This window comes from Aspergillus steynii (assembly GCF_002849105.1).
Source record: "Aspergillus steynii IBT 23096 chromosome Unknown P170scaffold_1, whole genome shotgun sequence".
Taxonomy (NCBI): Eukaryota; Fungi; Ascomycota; class Eurotiomycetes; order Eurotiales; family Aspergillaceae; genus Aspergillus; species Aspergillus steynii.
In genome coordinates, this window is record NW_020194398.1 from 637862 (window position 1) to 659040 (window position 21179).

The 21179-nt window shown below is 49.3% G+C and overlaps 3 protein-coding genes across 3 annotated transcripts; all 3 read left to right on the plus strand.

Annotated features, from left to right (window-relative positions):
• Positions 1-1134: 1134 nt before the first annotated feature.
• Positions 1135-2581, plus strand: P170DRAFT_442083 (uncharacterized protein; the record flags this gene model as incomplete). The annotated part of the gene is made up of 5 exons (XM_024850438.1): positions 1135-1318; positions 1436-1455; positions 1510-1617; positions 1677-2068; positions 2128-2581. 5 exons carry the CDS (start codon positions 1135-1137, stop codon positions 2579-2581), a joined length of 1158 nt encoding a protein of 385 aa, XP_024709140.1.
• A 3514-nt stretch (positions 2582-6095) lies between these two features.
• Positions 6096-14676, plus strand: P170DRAFT_396789 (type I polyketide synthase; the record flags this gene model as incomplete). The annotated part of the gene is made up of 13 exons (XM_024846136.1): positions 6096-6266; positions 6317-6461; positions 6518-6789; positions 6840-7182; positions 7239-7329; positions 7394-7464; positions 7533-7648; positions 7683-7844; positions 8025-8520; positions 8579-8735; positions 8804-9803; positions 9863-13435; positions 13501-14676. The coding sequence occupies 13 exons, from the start codon at positions 6096-6098 to the stop codon at positions 14674-14676; spliced, it is 7773 nt and encodes a 2590-aa protein (XP_024709141.1).
• A 582-nt stretch (positions 14677-15258) lies between these two features.
• Positions 15259-18195, plus strand: P170DRAFT_431639 (Zn(II)2Cys6 transcription factor domain-containing protein). Its single transcript, XM_024848081.1, has 6 exons — positions 15259-15588; positions 15851-16016; positions 16097-16258; positions 16327-16805; positions 16861-16995; positions 17058-18195. Exons 1-6 carry the CDS (start codon positions 15466-15468, stop codon positions 17805-17807), a joined length of 1815 nt encoding a protein of 604 aa, XP_024709142.1. The 5' UTR covers positions 15259-15465; the 3' UTR covers positions 17808-18195.
• The last annotated feature ends 2984 nt before the right edge of the window (positions 18196-21179 follow it).

The window sequence follows — 21179 nt, forward strand, 5'->3', positions numbered from 1 at the left end:
CGTAGCTCGGCTTTTGCGCCTTTCTCCACCCAGATGAGCCCCCCAAATTGAATTTATCAACGGATGGTGAACATCAACTGTGAAAGGGTTGCTGGGCTCCAGTGTGGTTCACTAGCAACGTGTTGACAGTCTGACTCAGCACTCTAGAGACAACAAGACCTGGCGTCGCGGGCAAAACAGGAGAAATTGGCGACTAGTCGGCCAGGAGACAGACTAACTGCACCTAAATCCTTCCAGACATGGGTGTTTGACCTGGCACGGCGTTCTGGAGAATGCGAGGCCACGCAGGTTAGAGTCCTTCGTCTAGCCCTCTAGTGTGCAGATAGGCTGAAGAATCCCTGTACGTGGCGTCAAATAACTCTTCTGCAATAAATTCGTCAATCTTACGACGTATGGCAGGTAACTCCCTGAGGAGCCGTTATTAATACCAAGCTCTTTTAATGAACGGGAGGGAAGAGCTGATGGTGCGGTTATTAATTTATTATTCCCACGGGGCCGATCGTCATACTCGAGATGCTATATATAGTCGATAATCTTGACAGGAGACCGGTCAATATTAACAGCACTAGGAGATGGTCTATCGAGCCCAACAGATCGATTAAAAGACTAGGATGGTCTCGATGGCATTCCGCCCAGGAAACGCTATAGTGTATCCGATTGCGTTCTGCGCCAGATCGAACGGCGACCAAGAGACAGGCCATCGCACCATCCAACTCCCGAGGAGAAAGTAGGTAGGGACCGCGTAGATTAGCTTGCTGATGCTCGGGTTATACCCTATAGGGTATCGTGCCTGCCCTGAATGCTGTCAGTGGCGCTGTATTTTTCATTTCCGGTAGAGAGCCCGCGGGATATTCACGCCCAAAGGACTGGAATCCCTGTCATGGCCGAGAAACTACGGGCTTGACAGCCGCCTTCGTCTGTTCCTGGCGAGCGCCTCGGCTATGTGGTCGACGCTCCATTGAACCATGGTCAATGGTCAAAACCAAGTTCTCCTGACGATCGTCTTTAGCATTCCAAAGATGGACCGAAAGAAAAATGAAGGAATCTGGATATGTACGCCGTAGATAAAACCATGCTCGAACGCACGTAGCAGTTCACGTTCTGTTCGAAGAACTGCCCGTATTTCGTCTCGATATGGATCTCGACGGGCCAGCTCTTGCGCCTCCCAAGGGTATCAAGCCAAATTTCGACAACCCTCCGAATCAAAATGGAATGGCACAGGCTATATTGACTGTTTGTGCGGCCGTGGCTTCAATATGCCTTTTCCTACGTGCATATGCAAGAGTGTACTTGTTGAGGAAGGTTCAGGTTGAAGAAAGTAGGTGCATTGAAATCAATTCCCGTGCTTTTATCGGACTACCGCAGGCTTCAAATGAAGAGCAAGGTGGAAGAGATCTTTACAAGTTGACTGCTACTAACACTTCATTAAATCTAGTCCTGGCTGTTTGTGCCTTTGTTCGTGTCACACTTGACCATAAAACATACACCAATTAACAATCTTGACTCTAGGGATGTTTCTGGGGAGCAATTTGGGCCACTTTCGCCATGGTCAAAATCCCTGGATATTTCGTTCATCAATGGAATATTCGCCTCCGAGACACCGACGCCGTCAACTACGTGAGTGGTGGGACCATATAATCCCCCTCTCCCTTGTGACTAATAGAAATCACATCTAGTACGTTCTAGTCTTCGGCGTCTGCTATTCCATCGTCCTACCCCTTCTCAAGGTCGCCATCCTGGTCGAATGGTGTCGCATGTTCGCCCCTCGAGGCCGACAATCTGAAGGATATTTCTGGTGGGGTTGTGTCATCGTCATCTTTGTTCAAGTCACAGCGGGAATCGCCATCGTGATTGCCTTGAACACGCAATGTATTCCTCACCAGGCGATCTATAATCTCGCCATCGAGGGGAAATGTTTCGATTTGTATAAGCTGGAAGTGAGCTCGGCTACTATTCAGCTGGCATCCGACATTGCTATCATGTTGTTGCCGCAGCAGGTGATCTGGACGTTGAAAATGACATGGCGCAAGCGTATGGGTGTGTCTGTTATTTTTGGCCTGGGTTTGTTGTACGTACACCCCGTGCTTGAGACTACAGCTTCCTCCCAAGCTAACATCCCGTCTAAAGAGCCTGCGTCTCAGCCGCCTTCCGACTAGCCGTGACAGTCCAACACAGCGAAGCCCAGGACTCGATATACCACCTCGCCCCTTTGGTATTTTGGGCTACGGCCGAAATGTCATGCGGCTTCTTCATCGTCTGCCTTCCGTGTATACCTAAGATTTTGAAAGAAACCGGAGTCAGCCGAAACATCAAGCGGGCTTTTGGGATGAAGACATCGGGAAGCAATTCTAAGGGGGTAGAACACTACGGCACTGGCCGATCAAATGGACATGCCAAGGTGGCCTCGAAGTCTGACACTTATCACAAGATTGACGAGGACGGACTTCCGTTGGGGACGCTGAAGGGATCCGAGTCAACAGAGCATTTAAATGCTGGTATTACTCGCACGACGAGGATCACTGTCACGCAGGACCCTCGGACTATCAGTGATGATGGGACTCGCGGTATTCTCTATCCATAGATTAGGTGTCCATTGTGATCAGGGTAGAAAGGTATTGGAGCATTGCGAAAAGTCATTTTCGTTTGTAATATCAATATGTATTCACTGCGTTAAGCAGCACACGGGGTGTTAGTTAAACATGAGTGAAAAGAACAAGTGGGGATCAATTTCGGCTGCCCCGTCATATGAAGTGGCACAATTCAATTAAAGAATGACTGTACTTTTGACAAGTTCTGATACATGCTCTTCAGTGTATCCTGAAAATCTGACAAGCAGCAGTCTTCCTCTTAAATATGCGGTTTCTATGCTTGCATGGCCGGGGGACATGTGCAAAGGTATGTTCAGAGGTTTACCTGCCATCCCTGTCGAAAGGAGACTGAAGCATGTCGCCAGATTCTAGAGATGCAAACAGGTAAATATATCCAGTCCTAAGTCCCAAAAGTCTACAAACTAATATTGGCAATAGCACGACTTCGTGGCAACCTTGAAGACCACGAATTCATATTCATTGATGGCACCGTAAACACAGAGCCTAGCGAAGGTCTGTTCACCTCTCCAAACCACTTCATGAATTGACTCCGCCAATAAGGCTAACAAGAAGCGATAACAGGGAGCTCCGACTTGATAGAGCAAGCCTACGGCTTCCTCCCCAACCCACTGACCTCCCTCGCGGTCAGAACCGCCTTCACCGACCTAATCGAGTACATCCAAACCGCCGGCCCCTTCGATGCGCTTCTCGGCTTTTCCGAAGGCGGTATTCTAGCAGCAACCCTCCTTGCCGAGGACACGCGCCGTCCCTTTGCAGATTTCAAATGCGGTGTGTTTTTCAGCGCCGCGACACCGTTGGATCCAGATGTGCTCCACACCGACAGTCACAATCTACGAGCTCTCGACCCAGCCATCGACAAGGTGGTTATCCGAGTCCCGACGGTGCATGTGCTGGAGGAAGACCTGAATCGGCTCAGGGGGGCGTCGCCGATGGCCCCTCTATGGGATCGAGAGGGGACGACGGATCCACAGGAAGGGCTGGTGGGGATCTGTGACGCGAGTGTCATTGAGGTAGTGAGGCACAGCCTGGGACATACAGTGCCGGGGGCGAAAGGGAAGGTTGAGTTGACGGACGTGGTTAGGGCTATTGAGAGAACGGTTGAGAGAGCTTTGGAGTAATTGGTGGAATCTTGCACATAGGTAGATACAGCGTTAGCCTAGAAACAAAAAGGAAACTGTTATTCGATCTCAGGAATGTACTCCGTACTCCGTACTACGAAGAATGCCCAGAGATACAACTAAAACGTGTCGGGAATATGGATCTTTCCTGGCGTTCAGTTCTACTCGTATTCCGTACTACTCCGGAGTACGCACCCTGACCGGAAACCACTCCACTCGACACCATCGACTCAAACTGACACTAGCTCACTGGAAGACTCGTCGAGACTGACGAATGCCTTCTCCGCGCCTATAATACTCACTTTATACCTCAAAAAGGTTAGTTAATCACTCCGTAACCCATGCAGCTAGTTCACCGGCAAAACACGGCTATTTTCCGGAGGAAACAACGCCAACAACGCCATGTGGGACGTCTCCACAAGCCAAGGGCCCTAAGTCGATTCAATTTCCATGACACAACATGACATGTCCATCTCTTTCCTGATCAGTGTAGCCCGGACTTTGTAGAACAGGCACGTACTGCGTACTGCGTAGAGCATCGCTGAGGCGAAGCCCGGCATTGGACACGCCACGGAGTGGGTCGATTCGGTACTCCGTAAGTAAGGTGGATTTGGATACAGATCCACTTTTATTGGGCCGTTGGCAAGTTTCTTGATACCCGCTAAGATTGCAGTTGGACTGGAAGGAATGCCACGGGCTTGAACATTCCACGGAATGGCTGAAGGCACGCTAGGCATAGTAGTGAGGGATATTCGGTAGTTGATCGCTTCCAGCGAGTCGGGGATATACGGCAGGCTTGTGCTAGGGGAATTTTTAATTTTGTATTTCGAATCATGGGGCGAGGATCAGCCCGCTTTGGATTCCTGTGGGTGGGTAGTGGGTGATGGTCGGGTCTAGGTTCTTGGTTTGGTCCACGAGGTGGTCAGTGTATCTCGTATGTGAATGCCATCGGAATCGGGACGGGGTGATTGTATGAATCATTGAATTACTACTGGTTCATCGGACAGGATTATTGCATGAACCTAGTGGTCGTGGTGAAACCTGTTTGTGGCATCTGAGTCCGTGTACAAACGCTGTTCTCCTCTGTATTATTGGGAATAAAAAGATGCTAATGATTTAGTGTTATGACGGCCTAGGAACTGGGTAGCATAGAACTCTTCATTGATCGCTGGGAACCCCCCAAATTACTATTCTCCTTCTGCTCTTGGTCATGTTCTCTCAGGACATGCGTTTTCACAACAATATACTTGTGAAGACATATTAGCAAAACACCACCCAAAATTAGACATGAAGATTTCTAGCAGTGGAAACTCATTATCTGCATAATCTTATATGTCGGATTAAGGTAGTCCGGCGTAGTATACATTGAAATCAACAGCTAGAAACTTGAAATACTATTTCAAAACGACTGTCAATGCCAGAGATATTATCTGACTATACGGAATAAATTTCAACGAGGTGGACCTTGTGTACTCAGCCTCCACCTCGTAAGATACTTTCTTTACGCCTTCAGATGTCAGGTTGACTCGACATAGTAAGCCAATGTTGTTGAGTGAATTTACAAAACCCGCCCGATCTGAAATTTCCAAAATATTACAACACAGAACTCTGGTCCGATCTTCCGACAAGCTGGCTAGACCAAAGGTGATGAACTGAGAAACATACGGAATGCCTAGATAGGATAGACCACAGCCACAATTAGAACAGGTTTCAGAGTCCCAATCAAATGGTCACGCCTGGGCTATCGGTTGGAACAGGGAGGGGAGAAGCAACGCCATTTGGAGCGTTTCAAAATGAATCCAGATCGCACGGTAGCACGGTAGCACGCTATGGTCAATTGATGTCGCCTAGAAAGTTCGGAGCGTTGACCCCACTGGGCAGTGACAAGTTGCATACACTGCGAAGGATGAGAACGGAAAGTTTGTTGAATATGAAGACTAGAGGTCATTTATTCCTCGTCGGCTGTTAACGGAAGGTGGTTGACGATACACCTCTTGACAGCCAACGATCCATCAACTCGTCAAGCGATTTCCAAGTCAATTCAAACTTCCTAGTGGGTTTCGTTCTCTCCGAATACCGGAAATCATCAAAAATTGGCCATGCTTACCTCTATATTCAATGGGGCCGTGGGCCCCATAAACCAGCCCTTGTCTCAAGATTTAGACATTGACCCCATGACAGAAATTACAGAGTAAACTATGCTAGTTGAAGCTTGCCGTCGTTCATTACGATTGGCTGGTACAAAAGTCAATCCGAACCCAAGACAATGGACGATGTCGATTGACTAAAACATGATGACGATCTGTCTCATGTACAAGCAACTATGAGGAAGCCCACAGACTCAGAGTCCTCTATCATGAATGAAAAGATGGTAGAGCTAGATGATATTGCTATCGTCGGGTATTCCTTCAAGCTTCCGCAGGATGTGGACGACGACTTGAGCTTTTGGAAGATTCTTCAGGATCGAAGAAATCTTATGACTGATTGGCCGGAGTCTCGAATGAATGGGGAGGCTTTTGTCAACAGCAGTCACAGTGCCGTACGATGCCACAGCCATTTGAATAACCACTTGGACTGACGAGATAATAGGTGCATGGCTTAGGCGGTCATTTCATCAATGAAGATGTGCGCGCTTTTGACGCTCCGTTTTTCTCGGTCACGGCAAAAGAGGCAGCAGCCATGGATCCAATGCAGCGTTGGACCTTGGAGGTTTCATATCGCGCTTTTGAGAAATGTGAGGAAATTCCGCGAATGACGACGTAAGGGAATCTAAACTAATTACTCATGCAGCTGGAATCCCCGTAGAGACCCTGAAAGCCTCGCGAACCGCAGTCTTTTCCGCCACTATGATCCAGGATTACTCCAATATGATGGCCATGGATCCAGAAAATGCAGAACGTACAGCTGTGACTGGCAGTGTGGTTCCATGTATCATTCCGAATCGCATCAGTTGGTACTTCGACCTACGGGGGCCAAGTATCCATGTGAACACAGCCTGTTCGAGTAGCTTGGCAGCGGTTGACATGGCCTGTAAGACCCTGCGAAGCGGTGATGCTTCTTGTGTGAGTGACGAAGCTTTTAGGTCTTCAAAGGCCACGTGCTGACCCAACAGGCCATTGTCACGGGATCCAACTTGCTGCTCGACCCCGCCGTCTTCCAGATGTTGTCCGCTCAGAACTTCTTGTCTCCCGACAGCAAGTGCTACAGCTTCGACCATCGTGCCAATGGGTATGCTAGAGGAGAAGGCATTCTTGCTGTCGTTCTGAAGCCACTCGCTGCAGCCCTAAAAGCTGGTGATACAATTCGTGCAGTTATCCGTTCAACGGGGTCGAACCAAGATGGACGCACTCCTGTACTCACGCAGCCGAGCTCTCAGGCACAAGAGGACCTCATCCGGCATGTCTACAGGAAGGCCAGTCTTTCTTTCGAGCAGACAAGATATTTCGAAGCCCATGGTAAGTGGATGCATCATTCTTAATTTACTGGAAATGGTCTAATGAGATGTGATAAGGAACTGGGACACCGGTCGGGGACCCAATTGAGATGAGAGCAATTGGCCGAGTGTTCCGCAAAAGCCGGTCACTACAAAGTCCTCTCTATGTGTAAGTGAAGATGGAATAGAAGAACAACTAGGCCATTCCAAGAGAAATCTAACAGGTTGTATAGGGGCTCGGTGAAAGCAAATATAGGCCATCTGGAAGCAGCAAGCGCATTGGCCAGTGTAGTTAAGGCAATATGTAAGCTCTCCTGGGTACACATTCCTTTCTACCAAATAATTCCGACATAACCATCTTGAGGATGACAGTGATGCTTGAAAGAGGTGTCATTCTACCCAATGCGCTTTTTGAAAAAGTCAATTCCTCTATGGATCTCGACTTTTACAATATCAAGGCTCGTTCCCCGGACTCCGAATATCTCATGGTCATACCCACGTTCCAACTAACATACCATTTAGGTCCCCACTGAAAACATACCATGGCCAAGTCCCGGTCTACGTCGGATATCGGTAAATTCATTTGGATTTGGAGGCTCCAACACACATATAATACTCGACGATGCGTTTCATTACTTGCAAGATCGGGGTTTGACAGCACTTCATTGCACGATTTCCGATCGAGTCACTATATCATCTCCCTTGCCTGCTTTCAACGGCACGGCAGATGTGAATGGAAAGACCCATACCAAGAGCAACAATTTTCCAGATGAAATAGGGCATCAAGATGAATCACATACTAATGGAGATCAACACCTGAACGGTCAGTCTCATGTCAATGGAGTTGCCAGCACAACCAACAAGATACGCAGCAACGGGGTCAAAAAAGCCCTTATCGATGGGAATTCTCGAAATAACGGCGCTCTCAATGGGTTGGATAGTAACCATACAGGAACAAGCCGAATGGTTAATTCCAAGGTACTGGTCTTTTCTGCTGCTGATGAGAAAAGCGTTAAGCGGATGGTGAAAAACTACAGCAATTTCTACAGCAAGGCAATTGCCGATGATGCTGTCAGACTCGAGAGATTGAGCTTTACACTTGCCGCTCGGCGAAGCCATATGCTTTGGAGAGGTTTCGCCATAGTCACGAGCCCATCAGACAAGGAAGGGGAAAATAGCCTAGCAATGGCTAAACCAATCAGAAGTTCAACTGAGATTGGTCTCGCTTTTGTGTTCACAGGCCAAGGGGCACAATACGTGGATATGGGATGTGGTCTTATCCAATTTCCTGTGTTTGCTGACACGTTGAAACAAGTTGATAATATATATGGTGAACTTGGATGCTCATGGTCGGTATTTGGTACGTCCAAATGAGTAAAAGATACTTAAAGAAGTCAGTATCCACTGACTATGATGAGTTACAGATGCGCTGCGGCACAAGGAGACAATCGACAGTCCTGAATATAGCCAGCCTCTATCAACGGCTGTACAAATTGCTCTAGTGGAACTATTGCGGAGTTTCGGTATCATGCCTAAGGCCGTTGTCGGCCACTCTTCCGGCGAGATTGCTGCTGCGTGAGTTAAAGCCCTTGACCAAACCGGATGGGTAGCAAATGATGCTAATTATGGTCTGAAATTGGAAGATATTCTGTCGGTGCTTTATCACTATTTTCAGCTTGCAAGGTCGCATACTTCCGAGGGAAACTAGCAAGAAACTTGATCAATACCAGGCTGTCTTCCACAGGCGCCATGATGTCTGTCAATTTAGCCGAGGAGCAGATTCCAGAATATTTGGAAAAGTTCGAAGACCAAACTATGACTAGTTCCATCAACACTGCTTGCGTCAACAGCCCCAACAACTGCACTCTATCCGGCCTCGAACAATCCATTGATGTGATCAAGAGACAAATGGATAAAGATGGCATATTTGCGCAGAAACTCAAGACAGGTGTTGCCTATCACTCTCCTATAATGCAAACCATTGCAGCCGATTACTTCTCACTTATCGGGAAGCTCGAAGGGGTGGATCGTCGAGAGTCAAAAGCTGTAGCGGTGATTCCGATGGTTTCTTCGGTGACAGGCAAGGCCGTCCGGTCCGCTGTGTTGACTGAAGCACAGTATTGGGTGGATAACATGGTTCTTCCGGTTAGATTTAGCGACGCCGTGCAAACTTTGACACAGAAATCATCTTCTCTCAAGGTTGGTCTGGGCAATATTACTGATTTAGTTGAAGTCGGCCCCCATCCAGCCCTACGCCGGCCAGTGCAAGACACGATAGAACAAGAGAAGAATCGCAACAAGCAAATACGATACTCGAGCGTGCTACACCGATCACAACCGGCGATTCAATCTACCTTAGATCTCGCCGGGCGGTTGTTCTGCTTGGGATATCCGGTCACCATAACAGCAGTAAACCAACAAGATGCTGAGAAACCACAACCCTTTCTAGTTGACTGCCCTGAGTACCCTTTTGATCGGTCTCAGCATTATTGGGCCGAGTCCCGACTCAGCCGCAACTTCAGACTTCGCGGAACAGTTAAAGGAGAGACACTAGGGGTCCGGGTGTCAGATTGGAACCCCTTTGAGCCGCGTTGGAGGAATTTCCTTAGCGTTGAATCATCTCCGTGGATTGGGCACCATATGGTATGTTTAGCTGTGATATACAGGCAAGTTGGGATGCAAGCTGACATTGAGAGGTGAAGATCAGTGATACGGTAATTTATCCAGCTGCAGGTATGCTTGTTATGGCTATTGAGGCCGTACAGCAAATGGTCCCAGAAGGCCGAACTGCTGCCGGTTACTTGGTCAAAAAGGCCGAGTTTACAAGCCCAATTATTGTCTCGGAAGCATGGGAGGATCGAACAGAAACGCAAGTGCGACTGTTACCAGTTCAACGGCAGCACCAGAATGAGGTCGTGAGTTCATCTGACGTTGCTATCTTCGCATGCTCCCGCGGAGAATGGGCTGAGTGCTTCCGTGCTAAAATTGATGTGGATTACGAAAGTCTGTCATGTGTGGACGAGGGTCTCGAAAAGTGCCTGTCAAACGAAGCAGTTAGGAAGCAATTTAGACGAGCAACACAATCATGCAAACGTCCGGTCGACCCCCGTGTTTTGTACCGCGATGCTAACGAACATGGCCTACAATATGGTGATTGGTTTCAACTGGTGCAAGATGTCAATTGGGATGGCAAATCAAATGCTGTGGCGCATGTTGATGTATCCAGGGCAAGATATGGAAGCACTAGTTTCGTGCATCCCGCCGTATTGGACCAAGCCTTCCATGTTCTGCGGGTGTGCTCGGGGCAGCAGCCAGCGGCCAATGTTCCCGTTATCCTGGAGGATGCCTGGTTTTCATCTTCAGGGTGGCAACATCCCCAGACGAACTCAATCAGCTGGCTGGCAACTTCGACAACGGGTGAAAAACAAGGGTTCAATTTCGGTGAACAAGGAAGCCTTCAGGCTTTGGCCGACAATGGAGCCGTTTTGTGCACAATTCGAAAAGCGGTGACGGCAGCAGTATCAGCCGTTTCCACTGACATAGACCAGAAAGAGAGGAGATTGATATACGGCATAGAGTGGAAACCGCAACTTAGTCTGATGGATCCTGAGCAGATTTCAAAGATGCTAGCCAGTGGTACTGTCGCCGAAACGGAGAGGATCCTGGTCAGCAACTATAGAAAGCTGCGCTTTATTTTGAACATCACAGCTGTCCATGCATTAAGAGCTATCAACGATGCCAAGGTGCCTGAGAGCCTAAAGCGGCATGTTTCCTGGATGAAGCATCATGTCAAGAAACTGCCTTTATCGATGAGGGAAAACGCAGAAATGGCTAACATAGTCGATGTTGAGCGCTTGTTGAACGAGGTTGAAATGCTGCTTCCGACGTGGAAACTGTACACGACTTGTGCGCGGAGCTTGCCAGACGTCTTTGCAGGCGAGATTGACCCTCTCGAAATTGTTTTCGGGTCGGACTTGGCTGATATATTTTACGCTGATTTGTTCCAAAATCTATGCACTGATGGGCGGCTCTCGACCATTCTTGACTTAGCTTCTCATGAGAATCCAGGAATGCGCATTCTCGAAGTCGGTGCCGGGACGGGCGGTATGACGGGGCACGTTCTGGCAGCGCTGCAAATGCGTGAGAAGCGCACCGGAACGCTCAGCTTCGCTGAATATGATTATACTGATATCTCGCCATCTTTCTTCACTCGAGCAAGCGAGCGATGGGCCGACTTGCAGGCCGAGGGTCGAATGAAATTCAAGACACTGAACTTGGAACAGGCTATTGACAGCCAGGGTTTCAAGCCAGGATCTTATGATTTAGTGATCGCAGCCAGTGTATTGCACGCCACGCCGTACCTGGAAGCTACTATACAAAACGTTCGACGCGCTTTGAAGCCGGGAGGCCGTCTTGTGCTTCTTGAGGTCGTCAAGCCGGACGATATTCTGACGAGCTTCATGGCGGGACTGGTTCCCGGTTGGTGGTTAGCTCGTGAAGACTGGCGGTCTCTTTCCCCCGCGGTGTCAGAAGACTTGTGGGATCAGTGTTTACGAGAGAACGGCTTCTCGGGAAACGATATAGTGCTCCGCGATTACCAAGCTGATGAATGCCATATCACCAGCATTATCATCAGTACAGCACTGGAAACTACAGCTGTGACCGGCCCATTGCTCGAAACACGTCGTCTGGTAATTCTTGTTGACCAAGATCAATCACCCCAGCAGCTGCACTTGGCAGACTTGATACGATGTCACATCGACCCTAGCAACCTGATGGCGATAAGCATCTGCGCGTTTTCTTCGGAACACATGAAAAATATCCTGCCAGCTTTGAGCAAAGACGACACCATATGTTGCGTGGCTGAAGTTAATAACAGACCATGCCTCACACTGTTGTCGGACGAAAGTTTCAATGCCCTGCAGCAGTTGATTAAATTTGCACCCAATATGCTGTGGGCTACATCGTCCAGCATTAATAGTCCTGACTTCCCGAGTTATGGTGCGGTTCAAGGTTTCTTACGCTCCATACGGGCCGAGCAACCTGATAGCCAGATTGTGACTATGGCAATCGAGGGTGAAACAAATGACAACGAAAGCGCAGGATTCATAGCAAAGGCATTTCACGCAGCATTTGAGTTCCCGTCGTCAAAGGAAGTAGAATACATCGTCCGTGATGGATTCCTTGTGACAGGTCGAGCTGTCGAAGATATTGCTGGAAATGAGGCGATCCGACCTCTTCTATCACAGCAACTAAAACAAAGGCCCTGGAGGGAAAGAGAAGACTTGAAACTTTCAGCCAGAATACGTGGTGATATTGACTCGTTGTGCTTCGTTCAAGACAACCTTGGAAGTGAAATTGGCCCTGATGAGATCGAGATCGAGGCCCACTTTTGGGGGCTGAGCCACAGAGACATTCGTTCTGTCCTTGGTCACTGGGCCGATGACAATGATCGTTTGGTTGGGGATTGTGCAGGTATAGTGATTCGAGTTGGAAGGGATTGTGACCCATCAATCCAGTTAGGTGACCATGTCTGTATGGTAGCCCCATGCTGCATGCGCAAGTATCCTCGTGCGCACGAAGATTGTGTGATAAAGATACCCAACTTTCTGTCGACAGGGGTTACTATCGCAAACCTCCTTCCGGTTATGACCGCTTGTCATGCACTGTTAGAAGTCGCCCGGCTTGAAAAGGGAGACCGTGTTCTAATCCACTCGGCTGCCAGTGCCGTTGGTCAGGCTGCGGTTCATCTTGCCAAAGCACAAGGAGCTGATGTTTTCGTTACTGCGTCTTCAAGCGAGGAGAAGCAAATCTTGGTGGATGTCGTGGGAATTCCTGAAAATCACGTTTTCTCAAGCCGACACACCTCGTTTTCCAAAGGGCTCATGCGTGTCACGCGTGGATACGGAGTCGATGTTCTGTTGAACTCACTTGCAGGCGAGGACATGCAATATGCCTCATATAAATGCCTTGCTCCTGGTGGGCGATTTGTTGACATCGGCCGCGCGACGAGTGACTCCAACACAATGCTGCCTACCGGAGTATTTGCGCAAAACGTCACATTTTCCACGGTCGATGTTTTGGAGCTTCCTCGTCGAAAAACAGCTAAGATGCTAAACAAAGCTATGCAGTTGCTGGCTGAGGAAAAGATCCAACACTGCCAGCCATTGCGCGTTTTCAACTTATCAGAAGTTGGACAGGCATTCCGGCAATTTCAGGCTGGGGAAGTTATCGGTCGCGTACTGGTGCGCCTAAGACCCGAAGATGTAGTTCCGGTAAGTTGTTTGTCCATGCGGAATCCATTTACTTGTGCATCTGAACTAACTGACGTATCGCACAGCAATTCGGACATGAAAGACTGATTTGGACCTTCGACGAGCACGCATCCTACCTGATCGCCGGCGGAACGGGTGGTCTAGGCCGAGCAATTATGCAATGGATGGCTGATAGAGGGGCTAAACATTTAATAGTTCTGTCTCGATCAGGTCCTACTTCAACGGCTGCTGCGAACAAAATAGCTGAGCTTACTGCGCGTGGTGTCAAAATCTTCGCCCCGAAGTGCGACGTCTCCTCAGAAGCATGCTTTCGCCAGGTCCTGGAGGACTGCGAACTCACCATGCCACCCATCAGGGGATGTATCAACGCCAGTATGGTTCTTCAGGACGCGATCTTTCAGGATAGTATGACATTTGAGCAGTGGGAACTTACGATGCGCTCCAAGGTGCAGACGTCATGGAACCTGCATCGATTCCTTCCCGGAGATCTGGACTTTTTCATTCTTTGTTCGTCCCTTGCCGGTGTGGTCGGCCAAATGGCGAGTGCCAACTATGCCAGCGGGTGCTCATTCCAGGATGCCCTGGCGCATTACCGCATTTCTCAGGGGCAAGAAGCTCTCTCGCTCGATCTCGGATGGATGCGGAATATCGGCATCATCGCCGAAACAAGCACATATCAGCGACAGCGCGAGGGAGCCGACGACATGAACCCGATCGATGATACCGAGCTTCTCGCTTTGTTAGACCTATATTGCGACCCAAGCCATCAATTTGCCGTGACACCCCAAGCGCGAGGCCAGATTTTGTTCGGGCTGCGCACACCAGCCGACGTCCTCAGGCAGGGACGAAAGCCTCCAGCCATTCTCGAGCGACCCCTGTTTTCCACATTCTCATACATCACCGACCGTGGTGCGAGTACAAACACAGATAGGTCCCAGGCAGCAAGCGCGGCAGCTCTGTTCTACCAGTCAAACGATTCAACCGAGCGAATTCAAATTGTGCTGCGCGCTCTGGCAGTTAAACTGGCCCGGGCCATGTCCATTTCACCAGATGATGTCGAGCCGAGCAAGCCGTTATCGGCCTATGGTGTTGACTCACTGATGGCAGTGGAGCTGCGAAACTGGGCAGGGAGAGATTTTGGGGCTTCTGTGGCCGTGTTTGATTTTATGGGTGGCGTTTCTATGGCGCATTTTGCTGATTTGATTGTTGCGAAGAGCAGTGTGGGAAAGGAAGCAGATTGAACTAGAGAATAGCGAGCGAATTCTTGACAGTAAGGGCTTTCGTACTATGGAGCATCCATCATGCCATAAAATTCAGAGCAATGTATTTAGTAGGAAGATAACTGGTTCATCCTCACTTTAGTCTTTTGCGGATGCAACTATGAATGTAACGCCGAGTGAATATATATTCTGGGATGCCCCATAGTTCGGTGGAGCACTGCCAGTTCTTAGTCATCCACAAAAACCCGAGGCAACCACGGAGTCCGGAGAGAAAGATGTTCCGGAAGCAAGATGCGCTAACCACAATCAGCCTAGTGATTTATGCCCGATCAGGAAGGTGCGTCCCTGGATCCCGTGATCGCGACACGCAGCGCCGCTCCTTCTTCCTGCATTTCCCTCAGTTCCATCATTCCGCCTTCCTGCAATCGCCAGAGTTTCGCGGAGAGACACTTTGCGGAGCACAGTTACATCGTCCATTTCCCCTGTTTCGTGCTGCACAGGCGCCAGCATACCTGCTAGTGCCATCACTATTCCGGACCCTCGCTCAGACACCGCCAGAACCCACACGGATGGCACCGGCTCCTCCTTACCTTCCGGCGTGCCTCGTCATTGGCCATTGGCCATCCCTCCGACCGGCGGCGATGGCTCCTCGATGGTGTAAGCGAAGGGGGGGGGGATCTCGGACATGTTCGTTCTGATCTCGCTTGTCTCATTCCTGCCGTACCGTTGGCCCATCCACACTGAAGCCCATTCTCCCTGACCATCCCTGATTCCTGGCATCGGACCCTCTCCATCATCGCTTGTCCGCCCATGGTTCATTACGATTCGCGAGCTCAGCTCCCCGAGGAATCTGAGGAGCCGTCGCCGGTTAATGCCAGTCGAGCCTCCCGCCAAACGCGGTCCTGCAAGGTCTGCCGGTCCCGCAAGGTCAAGGTGCGTTTCGATCCCCTGTTCCTTCTTGCCTTAGCTTGGCGATGTCATCGCCGGGGCGAGAAATTATTTTGGCTTCATCCTGTTTTCGTTCCTGGTGATGTTTTTTTTTTTCTGGCTTTTTATTTTACTTCGTGTTTGTCGGTCTTTCCACGTTGCATTAATGTAGAAGGTTAAATAAATTAATTACTTTGGATGCTGCAAAATCTCATTGGTTTCCTGCGCGTGAGCCCAACTGAGAAGCCCAATTGACCACTGATAATAGTGTGACCGCGTCAAGCCCTGTCATGCATGCTGCGCCCATGGGTACCCGTCGAAATGTGTCTACGAAACGGCGCCAGACGAGGATCTCCAGCCTATCACCCAGGCCGAGGAGATACGTCATTTGCGGACGGAGATCCGTGAGTTAACGGCGCGACTGAATAATCGCGGTGAGTGTTGTTCCCACATGGAGTAAGCGAGACGCCTGTCATAATAGTTCCTGAGCTAATTTGCCGTCATCCTCTTCCAGAACAACGGAACCAAGCCCAACGGGGATTTGCTGAGCTCCAGGAGCTCTTCGACTCCATTCGCTCCGCCCCGCTCAATGTTGTCGATCACCTTATTGCGAACATTCGGGCCTCTCGGAGGGAATTAGACGCGGTTTCGACCGGTCTGTGGGAAGGAGCACAAGGTGCGTAGCGCTTGGGCCAATGTGGAGTATACTTGGGGGCAAACGGAACCCACTGACTTGCTGCGAAGGAAACGACGGTGCACTAGTCCCGCGCCTCTCATGCGAGAACGTCGATGACGAGGGGGATGACGAAGGGTATGTCAGTAATCGACCTGGCCATGTGGATTTCAATCGGAGCCCTTCAGAGGATTCCGATAGCTCGTCTATTAGCTCGATGATGTGCATGAGCGCGGCGCGGCCGATGCTCGATATCTTTATCGAGCGGTTTGTGGACGCTTTCAGCCCGGAGGTAGGCGTCAAATCCGGCCAGGCAGGGGCCTTGCGGCGCGCGGCCGAAATCCGAATGTTCTCGCCTATTCTTACCGACGCTTTCGAAACCGTTTCGGTTGCATTTTTCGGTCGATCTATCCAAGACAAGGGTATTGAGGCCTCGGGTTTCCGCACTTATCCCCGCGTCCTACGAAGTCTCCAAGAGGCTTTGCAGGATCCGGAACGCAGCAAGGCTGAATCTACTTTGGTGACGGTCATTCTTTTAATGGCCTTTGAGGTTCGCTGTCCTGATATTTTCATATTGCCCAAATTCATACTGACGGTACATGTAGAGTGTTGAGCGTACTACTCAGGGATCATTGTCAGCACATGTACAAGGTGCAGTACGACTGATCGAACATAGAGGCCCTGAAAACCACATCTACGGTGTAGAGCACTTATTATTTACGGAACTTCGTCCATATTGGGTATGTTCCCATATGTCTGGTGTGCTTATTTGGCCGTTTCTTAATCTCACGTTTGTCTTCAGGTTGGGGCTGCACTCGTCACACGAGAGCCATCATTCCTTGCCCAGGAAGAATGGAAAACAATTCCCTGGTCGGCTGGTACGACCAAGAAGGATATCCTACATCATCTCCTAGATTTGACGGTGGAGATCCCAGCCTTGCTTTCGCAACATGATGCCCTCGAAGCTGAGTTGCAGTCGGGCATTATGATGGGTGCGCACGAAACAGCGGTCAAGCAAACCACCTTGTGGAACAGCATTGCGGATTTGACGGCTCGATTTGTGCAGTGGAAAATCACATGGGTTGATAATTATCCTGATGGTCCACCGAAGGAAGTTGAAACAGAACCCAATGATCAATTTCCCACATTCTACTGCCGGGATCTGCGGACTGGTGCCATAATAAAACCTACGAAATTCGCTTATCCAAACCTCCGCCTGGCTCAGACCATGTGCTTGTATTACTCTACGCGGCTTGTCTTGTCATCCGTGGACACCCGACCGGATCGTGTTAGCCCCGCAGAGCAATACGGCCTGGGATGCGGCATTTGCCGGAGTCTGGAATGGTACATCCTCACCGCGCCGGGAAATATGATCAATCGCCTGGCTTTTCCTGTCCGTGTAGGATGGGAAGCGTTCCCTGACGGTGGTCCTGAACGCAAGTTCATGTATGAGGTGCTGAAGCTGGTAGAAAAACGGCATGCACTGGGTCTTTGGGGAAGTGCGATGCCTGAGCTATCTACTCGTTCCGGCTCACCACCAAAATCAACTTAGCATCGAAGTTTGTTGGCTCTATAATATCTTGGATACTGATAAAGAGACTGGGGAGGTTGCAGTGTTTTTCTTGGTTGGCAATCGCAGGACGAGCGCTAGCAAGGCCGCACAAATGAAGTAATGATTTATGTCAGCGCGATTCGACTCTACAAGCATTCGGCATTCATTCATCCAGGAGGGATAAGTTCAAAAGTCTGGGTTACAGTTCACCCCTTTTACGGCTTGTACAGTATGTCTACCGCTGGGGTTAATGTTGGTCTTTTTGGGTGTTGCGGCACTCGAGGCAGAAAAATGATCTGCCACACGTGTGTAAATATCTCACGGGTTTTGTTTCCTGATTTTCTCGGGTCTAATATTCACCTTCGTCCGTTCAATGATATGTGAGGACGCACTAGTTACATTTAAAGGGTGTGGCTACCTAGACCTCTCGTTATCTAGATTATAACTCAGTATCATCGCTCGGGCCCGTCCCAAACCTACTTGTGGTCAAATGGCTCTTCTTTGGCACGCTTTTTATAAGCCTGCTGGAACGGGTGACTATAATACCTACGGGGAAGGCGTGTGCTCCCGACTCGACACCAACCTTCTCAAGATCCCCCGCAGCAACAGCCAAAAGGCACTCCGTAACCATATAGTTCTTCAATGCCAGCGACAGAAGATATGCCAAAAACCTCGCGCCATCCGAGATGCGGATCCAGGAGATCCACCTCAGGCAACATTCAATGAAGTGCAAGATGAGACGGTCATGCTGGGCACCGCGAAGACCGTCATGCAGCTGCCAATTTCTGACGGAGCTGAAAAGTCCTTGTTATAGCTCGGTGGTCGATGAACTATTTGCGTTCAGGACGACTTTTCCCCCACCAACACTCGATATCTTGCCTGCAGATGGGACGCAACTCGTCGCATGTCTTCTTGCGTTGACGACACGTCAAGCAGTCGATTTGCAAGCGTTTGCCGTATCGGTCGGAATTCATGATCGCATGTAACGTTGGATACTGATCCTGGTGTGACGACCTCAGCGAGGCTCTTGTCGCGCATATTCCGCAGAAAAGCTAGTCAAATTCGAGACGAGGGCTGGACACGGATGTGAAAGCAGAGGATATGCAGGTACCTGCAGTGTGACATGATCTGGGGATAGTCATGGGTGGACTGTCACTGTCGAGATATGATATATATCATCGAAATAGCATCGCAAGCTTTCATGGCTAAATTCCAGCGCGGCAATTTGGAGCCAGAAATGGCTTAGCGGGACGATCCGCTGTCCCGGATGTGGGGACTGGTCTAGCCTTGTTGAGTACTGCTGCGGGATAAGGTCCCGAAAAAGATACAGTGATGAGTATACTACGCGTAGGAAAGGCATTCCGCAGGGATAATTAGAGCCAAGACCCAGATGGAGGAGGGTAGGTCGCCAATATTGGCAAAGAAGGCATGACTGTACATAATCACGGTTAAAGGTAATCAATGTCTTGCCGAAACCTGGCTTCAGTGGAATGTTTGCCAGCCGGGTGAATTCGGGCTGAAGGTTGATAAAGTAACATGCTCAATGGGCTACCAGGTAAGACAGCCCCATCCAAAGAATAGAAACTGCAAAATATTAATTGCCACCATGTTAGCCGTGGGTTGATTTGAGCACCAAACATACGATATACCCGGTACCCTGGTTCAAAGTATCAACAGAGAGTACGGTTTCCCACGAGATAGGTTCAATAATAAAGTATATAGCCGCTCGGTAAATATCATTTGTCATGTTCTACCCATATGCAAATAAACACGTACGTAAGCTCTGTGACCAATATGCACTTACGCACAGATAAGGCTAGTGGCGAGCATTATGCGGCAAATATTCCAGGTTCAGCGGATCATATGCACAGTCAAACGGGGTGGGAACAAGGACAATATTACAAGTGCGGTCGTTTCCGCGCATTGTAGGACCCTCCCCGGCCATGTCGACCAAAAGCACTGTCCTGGGGTTTATATCAAACGTGTCAAGTGAAGGAAATGATAGTGGTGACAGTAAGTTTAGACATCATTCTTCCCATCTATATATCAATTACGTCCCAGCCAAGCGCCATACTAGCCCAGTACTTGGTGCTCCATTCCAGCTCGAATCCTTCCATATTGCCACCAATAAAGCGAGGCTGTTTGGATCCCCACGGGTTTCAGGCTAATCTATTCAATCCCCTCCTAACAGGGTGGCACTAGACTTCAATTGGCGACATCATGCCAGACGTTACTCCCTTATTTTCCAGTCTAGAATAAACCCCGAGTTGCTTTAATCCAATGAGGACTTGGTGAGATAATGAATCAAGTGCTCTTGTTACGTCTAGACTATTCTAGAAATGGAAATAGATATGCTGGGGCTGGTCAAGCCGCGTGGAGACCTATCAGGCAGGTAAAGAATCGCGGGGTGAGGTTACATCCTATATTAATCTGGTGGGTTCGTTACTGAATCCATTGCATTGCAGGAGCCTAGAATTTAGCCAGCATTGTTAGCCCGAACGTCGCCCCATTTGCTAATATCACAATCTGAGGGGCTTGTCTAAGGACTTAAAACATTTCAGCCTGTCCGTCTTAGCACAATATGAAAGGTCTGTTTAAGGGCGTAGCGGAGTAGATTGTAACTTCTTGTATGAAAGAAGAGATCTCAAGTCGACCTTCTCTCCAGTAAATCTATTCTTATTGCATATCCAAATGACGCGCATAAAATGAAGGTTACCTCAATTAGTCCCTAAAGTTTACTCATTTCAGCGGTTTGTCAGGCGAGGCGAGTTAGATCAAGACGGGCATTGGCCAGAGTCGTTGTCTCTGGCGCCCCCAATGATAAAAGCCCCTGTCATTGATCTAGCCAGGTCTTTCAGTGATCATCTTGAAGATCGAAAAGCCGTCGCCCGCGAAATCCACATGGCATGCGCTAATATCGGCTTTCTCTATAAGTGGCCACGACATGACCAGACCACTATCGAAGAGTGCTAGCGTGAACAGTTCCGTCTCACAGGAAAAGCTGGAATGTAGCATGTCCAAGAACGTAAAGGACGAATGTGGCTATGCGCATGTAAGAAAAGGTCCACTGGAGGTACCAAGAGGAGCTTGATCCCGGTGCTACTGAGACTGTTGACTCTTCGCATAGCTTCTGGTCGTCTGACGAGGCCTCTTCTGTGTTTAAGACATAGATGCAAAAGTACTGATCTAGAATTATGCCTCCTAGCACGCCATTTGCCGAGGTTTTTCGCTCTTTCGCTCGATCTGGGAGATACATCTTTCGATTAATTTCCGAAGCATCCCTCGGTATGACTGGCTCTGAATTGCTACGAAGCAGCTGCGCCACAGAAGCCTGAAGGGTCTGTAATTTTGTTTATAGTGATTTGAAGATAA

Coding starts and splice junctions, on each gene's coding strand:
- P170DRAFT_431639 (XM_024848081.1), top strand. CDS start 15,466: ATGGTTCATTACGATTCGCGAGCTCAGCTCCCCGAGGAATCTGAGGAG. Junction 16,259..16,326: donor TCTGTGGGAAGGAGCACAAG/GTGCGTAGCGCT, acceptor CTTGCTGCGAAG/GAAACGACGGTGCACTAGTC. Junction 16,996..17,057: donor CGGAACTTCGTCCATATTGG/GTATGTTCCCAT, acceptor GTTTGTCTTCAG/GTTGGGGCTGCACTCGTCAC.